The sequence below is a fragment of the Juglans regia genome, chromosome 12 (assembly GCF_001411555.2).
Source record: "Juglans regia cultivar Chandler chromosome 12, Walnut 2.0, whole genome shotgun sequence".
Lineage (NCBI taxonomy): Eukaryota > Viridiplantae > Streptophyta > Magnoliopsida > Fagales > Juglandaceae > Juglans > Juglans regia.
The window spans coordinates 1,318,897-1,329,907 of NC_049912.1; the positions used below are offsets into that span (position 1 = coordinate 1,318,897).

At 32.1% G+C, this 11,011-nt stretch overlaps 1 protein-coding gene across 1 annotated transcript; it reads right to left on the reverse strand.

Annotated features, from left to right (window-relative positions):
* Positions 1-3,003: 3,003 nt before the first annotated feature.
* LOC109014834 (cyclin-dependent kinase inhibitor 7-like) lies at positions 3,004-4,384 on the reverse strand. The gene is made up of 4 exons (XM_018997333.2): positions 3,993-4,384; positions 3,819-3,868; positions 3,406-3,591; positions 3,004-3,248 (listed from the first exon to the last, which is right to left on the reverse strand). The coding sequence occupies exons 1-4, from the start codon at positions 4,329-4,331 to the stop codon at positions 3,179-3,181; spliced, it is 645 nt and encodes a 214-aa protein (XP_018852878.1). The 5' UTR covers positions 4,332-4,384; the 3' UTR covers positions 3,004-3,178.
* Between the last annotated feature and the right edge of the window lie 6,627 nt (positions 4,385-11,011).

Sequence of the window (11,011 nt, forward strand, 5' to 3'; positions counted from 1 at the left end):
GACTAAAATGATAGACTTTATCTTATTTTTTGTTTAGTAATTTAGATGAATGTAAAACACTTAAATTTGACTATAGCTGTTTTGATTCTATCTAAAAGTTATTAAGAAGTATTTTAGATAAGTTAAGAATGTAAAAATCGAGTTTCGAGAGTTTTAGTATTATCTAGATAAGAGTTTGAATGAGAAACTGTTACTGCTAAGAAGATAAAGCAAAGTTTTAAATTTCGTTTCATACCAGTTGATAAGATCGAAATATACCGTACCGGCCAGGTAGCCAGTACAGAGAAGGACTGAGTTTCATACCTGTCAGAATTTTAGCCGTTTCGACCTGTACCAGCCGATATTTCAGATTTCAGCCTATACTTCTTCTTCTTCTTCTTTTTTTTTTTTTTTTTCATTTCTTCCTCATATTTAGACTCATAATTCAGACCAAACTATTTATAATTTATATTTTTTCATTTCTTCCTCATTTTTAGACCCTTAATTCAGACCAAACTATTTATAATTTATATGTAATTTATTTATATATAGATTATTATTTTGGAAAATATAATTTTTATATATTTATATATATAATTTATCCATATATAGACTATTCTGAAACGATACTTGTACCGAAATATCTCGTTTTAATGTCTCGACCGAAATGGTATTCAAAACATTGAGATAAAGTGCCAGATGTCAACATTCCATCAATAAAGCCCATCGTGACAGAGACACTCCATCAGCAGAATCCTACTACAATTCAAACTGCTTTCAGATTGTTTATTTAAGAGATCCTATTGGTTAGAATATATAGAGATTTAGTTTTGGATATTTTTTTAGATCACTTTCCAATGCGTATTTTGGTGAGAAAATTCGTTGAAAAATTTTCATATTATTTATCTCAAAGAATATGATTGTTGATCCAAGATTGAGATAGCGTGATCGTGATTCAGCAGCTTCTAGAGTTCCAAGAGAAAAGTTAATGTTTGAAGATCGTTTAAAGTTCTGGCTGATACTGCAGCAGAGACAAACGAGTCGTTTGTCGTGTCAAGTAAGAGAGTGAATTGACAAATGTTTTATAATTGAGACTTACTTGTACTTAATTTTAAAATAATAAAATTAAATTTTCTGAGTTTAGCTACCCTGTAGGGTTTTACTTTTAAATAATTTTTTAAAAGGTTTTCTTTTGTTACAAATTTTGGTGTTATGAAATTTATTTACTTATGTTATTGCTTTATTATTAAATAGTTGCATGGTTGATGACTAACCAATTTGTTAAGTGAATTGATAGAACGTTGTGTTACAATATATGGACATTTAGGGAATTTCAATTTTGAAGACACTTAAGTAAATTTTGGAAAATGAAATAGATACAATTATTTTTACAACTTTGCTTTAAATCATGGAGGACATTTTAATAAAGTAATGATACTCCTATAGCTGTTTTATAATCATATCAATCTTTCATTTAAAATAACGTTATAAAAATGATTGTAGTTCTCATTATTTAAATAAACCATGATAACTATTATATGATCTTGATCGAAATTGCACTTTTTGAGGGGGGGATTTCAGCCTGATCAGATCATGATCGAGTAGGGATTTTACTAATGATCAGTTAACAGAAACAGAAAACGATTAGTCTATATAATTATACAATTAAGTTAATGTGAACTGTGAAAACATGCATGTTGAAGCTGAAAATTAACAAAGAGTTGATCAGGGGCCAACAAAACGTTGTAGATCGAAGAAACTTAATTTGGGTTAATTCCTGCATGCACGCCCCAGAAGACCACGGACGTACGTACAGCTAAACAAGTAAGAGGAATGCAGGCTACCCTCTGATCATTACGTACGTACGTACGCCAACTTCTGTTGTTTTGTGCAGTGACGTTCCATGCAGCATTAATCTTTCCTAGCTTTTGTTGAGAGAGCCAAGATCAGTACGTAGTTACCTTTAATTATTACATATATATATATATATATATATATTTATATGAAGCTATACATATCGGTTTTGGTGAAAGTATTGGCCGGAATATTGGCATGGCAGCATTTGCACGTATCTGCAGGGTTTCCAATTTAAGCCCGGCCGGTTGATCTCTTTCCTGTTTCATTTGGAATTATAATTCATACCAAATGGTTAATATATATTTTTAGGGTACGTACTATCTATCTCCATGTTATATATATATATATATATATATAGCTAGGCGGCCGAGTACTGGCAGCTTATGATCAGATCTTTTGCCAATTTCTCATGGCTGGGTGGCCTCTGATCTCTTTTCTCCGATATATATATATATATATATATAAATATATATATAAGTTGCAGATAGACATGATAGGCACCTCCTAGCCAGCGTACTACTCATTTATATTACTACATATATATATATATATATATATATGTTTTATTCAGTCTTTAATTAAAAAAAAAAAAGGAAAAGAAAAGAGAATATATAGCCAGCTTGAGCTTCCCAATTAATCCTGATCAACACGTTTACTTAACTTGTACATAATCATAATATATATATAGAGTAATGTTAAATACAGTCGTTGAGTCATGTATAAGTATCACGTAATATTTTTGAAATGAAACTAAATCCACAATTATAAAATTAATTTTTTTTGTGTTTCGTATATACTCATTTTTTTCAAAGGCCTACGAAAATTTTATACTCCACAACTGCAAATATATATATGATAGTTTAATACAGTAAATTAAATTCTAAAATTCTTTTAATTATAATATAGATCAGATAGATATCAAGATATGCTGATTTTTAATTTTTTTAATTAAATATAAAAAATAATATAAATCGATATATATATATAATTCCCTTGATATTTCGGAAATATCCAAAAAATGAAAGGGGGTTAGAAACGGTCACGAAACTCGAGGGGGATGAGGGAGCTCAGCAGAATGAGAACTGAAACTTTGTTATTGAACAGTTTGTTCTTTCCAATTACCATTAAGATTTTTCGTAATTTTCTAGCAGAGAAGTACCGTGCAAGTAAAGAACAAAACATCCAAGATCGTCATCAAATTAATGAGATCGAAACCTAAATTTTAGAAACACTGGTCGAGACCCAAAGAAAATTTAATCTTAGCTAGCTAGCTAGCGATCGAGTAGAACTAAATGAAAAATAATAATAATAATTGGCAAGCAGGACCCCAAGAAAAAATTCTTCACGGCTTTAATCGAACCCACTCGTAACGTCCTTCCAAGGGCACATCATTGAAGACGTCGTAATTGTACCTGCAACAAATTTTCCATCCACCTCTCAATTCAATATCCACTAGTACTAGCTATTAGTAGTAGTGTTTGGTTACTGAGAAACTGCAGCAACAGAAGAAAAAAGAAGAAAATGAAAGATAACTTTCGAGGCCCTTAGTTCTTTTCTCTGGGAACTTACTTTTCCACGAAACGTTTTTGCAGGTCTTTCTCGGCGTCCGCAAAGAATTCTTCGATCTCGGACTCCGTTGGCATCTTCCTCTTCTCCACCCTTGATCTGGGGCGAGAGTTCGCCTCGGTTGGCCTCGCTGTTGATTCCAGGTTGGCCGACTCTGCTCGAGGCTCGCTCGAAGGCGTCGTCTCTCTCCTGGCAGAAAATTTCATTGCAAATTTGAAATGACGCACATAATATACATAAATACACATATATGATTGTATTTATAGTGGTAGTACGTTGGAGATATACAATTTGAAACGGAAAAAAATTAGATCGAAGAAGATCATTGCAGGGATCACACTTGTTTTGAATTTCGAATTCGTGAGCTAAATGATTTCAGAATTTTTAACGTTTAGAAGTCACTATTTGATCAAAACCTTTCTCGGCAGAAATTATACGTGGATGTTTCAACTTCAGAACTCCCATCCTGCAAACAGTAAATTCGAGAATTAAGACACAACATACGAAATTGAAATTAAAGACCGGCAACTAAAGCGCGAAACAAAAGATTCTTCAGGGAGCCGAATTTATCACAGAATTTAATTGACGACCTGCAGATCTACGAATTCGATTCTCTCTTCCTCCGGTAGCAGCGAACTTGAACCGTTACTGGAGCAACATGATGTCGCGACGTGATGATCCGAGCTAGGGCTAGAGCACCGGCCTTCCTCCGTCGACTCCGGCGAGATCACGGGGCTTCTCCGGTTCCTTAGCTGCACAAATGAGGAAGATGACGACTGGGAAAACTTCAATTCCTGGGCGTCCAGCTTCCTCCTCTTCGTGGTGGTGGTGGCTGAGCTGGCGGGAGCTGCTCGAGCTCTGGCCCTCACGCCCACCTGAGCGACCACCATGACCGCAATATCTGCTATTCCAGGCCTACACTTCCTCATATCTCTCTGTGTGTGGAATTCCTCTAAATTACTGTGTTTCTCGCTTAGTCAGAGAGAGAGTTTTTGTGTTTGATGGTGACGGTAGTGATGAGGTGCCGTTGGTGGTCCAGTCTCCGTTAACAATGACGGGGAATCTCTAAACGGGGAATGTGACGGCGCCGTTATGCGGATCGGGGTGCGTGGATGTTTGGGCCGAACGATACGCCATTCGTATGGTGCCACGTGGATACTTGAGGTTGAAAGAATTTAAATTGCCAACCGTACTGGAGGGAAGGAAATTGGAATCTGGTGTGATTAGAAACGTACTTTTAGATTGGATTTTGATTTTTTTTCGGTTTTATGAGCATTTTTCTCCAATTATAATGATTATTGAAAAGATAAATCAGTTCATCGTTTACTAAATTTGAGCAAGCGGTAGGAACTAGTTTTTCTCCATCGAAGTAAGCCATTCATTTTGGTAAAATAATTGTAGAACGACTCTCATTTTTATTTATACTGGAGTTTCGTTTATTTTTATAGTTAATCTCAATTCATCTCATTTAATTATTATAATTTTTTAAATTTTTTACATAAAATAAAATAAATAATTTAACTTTTTTTAAATCTTAAAATAAAAATAATATTAAAAAATATATTCTAACAATATTTTATTCAATTTTTTAATTTTAATCTCAACTCATCTACGAAAACAAACGAATTATACAACTGATGTTTAGTTTTCAAAATAAAAGTAAAATGACTTGTACAATATAGAGTACCTAAGTCCAGCACTTTTTTTTTTTGAAAAAAATAGGAAAAAATGGAGATCAACGTGAAAGAACCACTTTTTCATGTTGAATTCCAGCTTTTTCAAATGGAGTAGTGTAAAGGATTTGCACAACCTAAAATTGGAATTAATTCTTCTTTATAAAATATATATATTATATATGCATGGGCATAACTCGTATTCCAACTTGGGAAAAATAAGCTAAATTACATCGTTTAATTTTAAGAATCTTATATATTATTTAATTACAAATTAATTATTAGCGCATAATTAAATAAATCATGTGAAAGGGCATAAACAAGCTTTGGGTGTCCTGGTTCACTAGCTAGTTCTATACAACATACTCCAATATAACTGATTAAATAAATAATTAAGGAAGGAATGTAATTTAATGAAGGAGTGTATGTAATGTACTTTAGGGAATCATGTAGAAGTAGTACTCAGTACTGTTGGGAAAATAAATTAATTTTAAAAAGTATAGGCCTGTATAGTACTTTAATTTGGTGAAGGTACATGCATGGGATTCCATGCATCGAAATGTAAAATTCTAACAGATCATGATGATCATCACTATCAGCATCGATCGATCTACCGCGCATGCACAAGTAGTACTACTAGTACTGGATATTTTTATATATATATATATATATATATTAACTTAATTGCGAAGTTAATTCACTATAAGAAAAATAGATTTTTGTGATTAATTTATTATAACTAAAAGATTAATTTATTTATAAATAATCATTTTGTTGGAATTAACTAATCGGAAATAAATAATTTTCTTGTAGTAAATTGCATGATAAAAATTTGAACTTTCCATGCATTTCAGTAAGTACTGTGCCGGCGTCCGTGCACAACAATATCTAGCACCAAAATCAAAGTGCATATATGCATTAATAATGCATGCATGAGGCACTTATGGATGGGGGAGACATGCCACACATGGTCATTTAATTTACGGCCATAAAGGCATAATCGTTAGGTGCAGCTAGAAAATATGCAGAAAGCAGTATGCACGTATTTACATATACATATATATATTTATATATATATATATATATATATGCACACACTTATTAATGCATGCATGGCATACGTTTGATGATCAGCTTGGGCGACATCGCACATGGGGCGCATTTTTATTTGGACCGTCCAAATGGCTGCATGCATGGACAAATTTGGACCACAGCCATAAAAATTTGCACTTAACCGTACGTCTTGTCAAAGTGCTCAGTACCGTCCAAAAAATTTACCATCCAAATTATACATTAGATAGAGGCCAGACATTAGTAGTTAGATAAGTCCAATTTTCTCATAGAGTTGTGGATTAGATTTTTTATATCTATCATGCTTACCTATATATATATATGACACCACTATGGTTAGCATGGTAGGTCACATGCTTATTCTTACCTATACCTCTCTCAGATTTGCATCCATCAATTATAGTATCATTGGGGGTAAATCTGGATGCGGATTCAAGTATTAAGCTATATCTGCATCCGGCTTTATAATATGGTTCGGATACTCGTTTGAGTTAACTCGATTATAACCCTGGCAAGTATCATATATGTTTTAAAAATTTCGGTAATCAGTTATCGTGATTGTAACCAAATATCCGAATTTGTCAAAAAATCATTTTAAAAAGCAGTTTTACAAAATCAAAACGAATTCATTTCATTTAGAAGACAATTGTTTTAAAAAATATAAAATCCAATTATAGGTACTTGGTACATACCTGCATCCAAATAGGGTCAGGTATGAAATCCGAATACCCACTTGGATTAACCCGGTCCTCTAGATTCCAGACTGGATTGAGAAAAAAATCAGCCCGGATACACTCCTTTATTATCATTAACAATAGAGAAATAAAGTTCTCTTAGAATATCATATTTAGTCTTAGTTATTTCTATTGATCTTTTGTAATTTAAATGATTTTTCATTAAGTGGTTAATTTACAAAGTCGTTTAAAATGTGCCACATCAGCGAAGTGATTAGAGATAACAGAGTATAATACGAAGAGTAACATTAATTGCTATATATCATACTGTACGTACTTGCCAGTATATATAATAGGGATTTTCACAAACAATCATGCCCGCTCTTAATTAGATGATCTAAAGATCTAGTTATCATATATATCACATGACACTCAAAAACAAAGCTATCCCTTCGATCTGTTTTATTAATAATTTCTTGCTGATTCGAGAAGCAAAATGAAGGGATTGATCATTTTCTTTAACTAAACTGATATATATATCATGATGTTAAATTATAACATGCAATTAAGCAAGAGTAGATCATGTCCTTTCTATATGTTCGAATATTGTTTTCCATTGGGGATTTCAATGGTTAGATCGATGAATATACGGTACAAATTTAGATTTTTTAGAATGAAAAATGATACTTAATCGGCTCCCTCAAATTTACTGCTCAAAGTTAGTATTGCTTGGATATTTTAATTTTTTTTAATGATTAAGGAATCGACTATTACTAAAACAATTGTGTATTTTTTTTTCTTAATGCTTAAGGATATTAAAAAAATATTTAAAAGAAAATGAAAAAAAATCAAATGCACTAGGGAACACATCCATTAGTACATGCTAGGCAGCCCCTAACATCGTCCAGTTTTTAGAATTTTTGTCTGAACTTTAAAATTTAGAGTGAGAGATAGATACATAAAATAGATTCACAATATTTATAACTAATAAATTTCCCATAGAGCATTAAATTATGCCTAATAGATGTTATAAAACTCACTTTTATCTATCTATATATGATCTCTCTGCTACCACTTTAATCCTAATCCAATTCCAAATCCAATCCAATCTCTTATATCTACGTTGATATTGTTAGGACCCAATATTGTCTCTCTCTTTCTTTTTTTTTCGGTGCATTCACGACAAAATTGCCCTTTCATGTAATCTGATCATGAAGATCCAATAATTCAAAGCACCATCATGGAAAGAAAAAAGTAAAGAGCCTACAGTACAATTATGGAAAGAAAGCACTTTCAGAATTATGCTAAAAGAGAGCATACACATGCAGAGTGAGTGAGACTTTCCAACTATAATCTTGAACACTTTTAAGTAGTTCTCAAGTGATTCTCATCAATTATTTACTAAAGCATATATACATATACATCATTAGTGATCCGTGAAACCAGATTCAAATTAAAGGAAGGTGTCGACGATCAAGTACTAAATATTGGCTGATTAATTTAATTAAGTTTATTTTTTCAATTTTAATAAACTAATTTAGTACAAAAAAAAAATGAGCATTTAAGACTAATTATTTGTCATAAGAATGACTATATAGATTCATTTTAATAGGAAATAATAATTTTTTGTAAAAAATAACTGATTAAAAATAAATAATTTTTTTATAATATAATTTATTATATATATGTTAATTAATCTATTCTAAAAAAATAAAAGTAGTACTGAACATTATATATCATCATGACCACGATCTGATGGATCAAAGTTAAGATGGCAGACATAAAAAGCAAGATTCCTTGTGGTAAAATAATAAAAAGGTAATGGACATAGGCACATGGATTTTAGGTGAGGATGGGGCACAGAAAACCAGTAGATCGAGAACTTTGCCTTGCATGGAAATTAAAGGTGGCAGACCGTCATTCACGTAGAAAGGACCTCAGCCCCCAGCCTATAAGGGCTAATTAAAGATCGATAGATCATTCAAATTTCAGCCAGTTAGCACTAAAAGTGCTTTCGAGGTAGGGAAAAAAGAACAGAAAAGAAAAGTCTAAAAGTGCTTTTGGTTTGCTTTAGCTGAACCAGCTAGCACTTATATATATATAGATACAAAAGTAGATTGAAATTGAATGATTAAGGAGAGCGGCTTCACCCACCCACCCATTTTGATGATCTCCGATGATCAAATTGATACTTTTTATTAGTAATCAAGTTATTCGAAACCCAACCCTTATCATTATTTGAACATATATATGATCTGCAAATGCTCTGGTGATATGCATATATAATGCTTGTTAATTTGTTTTAGAGCATTTTCTTTTTGAATTATAAATTAATGTTGAGTTATGTGTTTTGAATGTTATGTTTTTTCTCATTATTACTCTTGATTAATGAAGTCGAAGTTAATATTTGGAGGTAGCAGTGAATAAATTAATATATTTTGAAGTCTGCATTTATATGAGTTTTTCTATTCTTAAGCTGATAGGTAGATCACGCCATGATCTATATCATTTAAATTAATTGTAATATTTTATTTATATAATTTAAATTTTAAAATTTATTTTTTCAATCAAATTATGTCGTTTAATTAACATTTTATAAAATTAGATACGTGTGTTTTACCTATCGATTTAAAAATATAATTTTTCGTTTTCCTATTTCACTAAAATCTCAATGGGGCTAAACCAGATTTTAATATCTCACAAGAAATAAAAAAAATGAAAACCAAACTTGCAAATGAGCTCCAGAAAATTCATGAGTGTTCTTTTTTAAGCAAATTCACTAGTCATGGAAGCTAAAAAAAGCAAATTCATTAGTCGTTGTAGTGAGTTGGCTGCAATGCCCCGAGGCGGTACTGGTACGTACCTGATTTCAATTTTCAACCAAGTCGTCGGAGTTCAATCAATTAATTGCATGAGAACATGCATATTACTGCATGCACAATGCACATACAAATTAAGCTAAAACCTGGCCGGCGGCCAAGTCACTGATATATTAATCGGTTTGTGCCGTTTGCTTGTTCGATTAATACGTAAAATATGTATTAACTTAAGCTATATATTGTCCCGTTTACTTGTCTGATTAGTATTAACTAAAAACGTCGGTCATTTCATAATTAACAGATTCTAATTAAGATCAAGCATCGATCGATCATCGATATTCATAGGTACGTGATCAATATAATTAATTGCAGCAATATTTCTCAATTAATTACGGCGTTAGTTATAAGGTTGATTGATGATTCACAAGTAATTATTGAATTTACAATGAAAAAATTAAAAACAAATATGAATTTATATAACTTCATATAATATATATAATAGGTAAGATATATTTTATAACAAAGATAATTTTATAATTTAACATATTATGTTAAGCCAAGTCAGTTTAAAGTTTTATTAAAATAAAAATTTTTATAATTAAAATATTTTCAATATATATATATATTATATACATATACAATTGACGCAACATCATGTTCACTTAATATTTTCGTGCACTGAGGGGATGTCTTTCATGTCCAATACATGATGTTCTCCTAGTGCTCACATATATGGTTTCCTTTCATTTTCAAAAAGCACTCCTATTCCTTTGCAAAATCAGGCCTCGGACATGACAACTTTTGGACCCCTCCTGGCTTTTGAAAGGGAGAGACTTTTGTGAATTACGTCGTTTAGAGCTCGCTCTAGCTTTTCAAAGCCATACAAACAATATTAGGCTTGGATTCACATGATGTGGTTTTAATTTTCGAATGCTCGTCACAATCTTAGTTGTACAATCTCAACTTCATCAAACCTAGTGATCTTTTGGAGAGTTTAATTTAGGCCTGCTACCCACATGGTGCGGGGCGGGGGGTGCCCTTCCCCGCACCCCGCCCCGCACCATGCGGGGTTGGGGATTTTCTCCCCGCCCCCCGCCCCCAGGTGCCCCCGGGTGGCGGGGGAAAAGCCCTCATCCGCCCAGCCCCCCGCCATTATATTAAAAAAAAAAATTTTTTGGTCTAGAAATATTTTTTTAGACCAAAAAAATATTTTTTTAGACCAAAATTATAATATAATTTAAATAATAAATTAAAATTTATAAATATAAAAAAATTTAAACTCATTAGAGTTAGATTTTGGATTGATTTGGCCTAGGAGGCCAAAACAATCCAATGACTTGAATATAATTTTAAGTCTTTTATAAATTGTGTA

What these genes read in the sequence shown, in the direction of transcription:
- LOC109014834 (XM_018997333.2), bottom strand. Translation starts at nt 4,331, where the DNA reads ATGAGGAAGTGTAGGCCTGGAATAGCAGATATTGCGGTCATGGTGGTC. An exon ending in TCGAATTCGTAGATCTGCAG is followed by an intron (nt 3,869 to 3,992) that starts GTCGTCAATTAA and finishes TACTGTTTGCAG; the next exon opens with GATGGGAGTTCTGAAGTTGA. An exon ending in CAAAAACGTTTCGTGGAAAA is followed by an intron (nt 3,249 to 3,405) that starts GTAAGTTCCCAG and finishes AATTTGTTGCAG; the next exon opens with GTACAATTACGACGTCTTCA.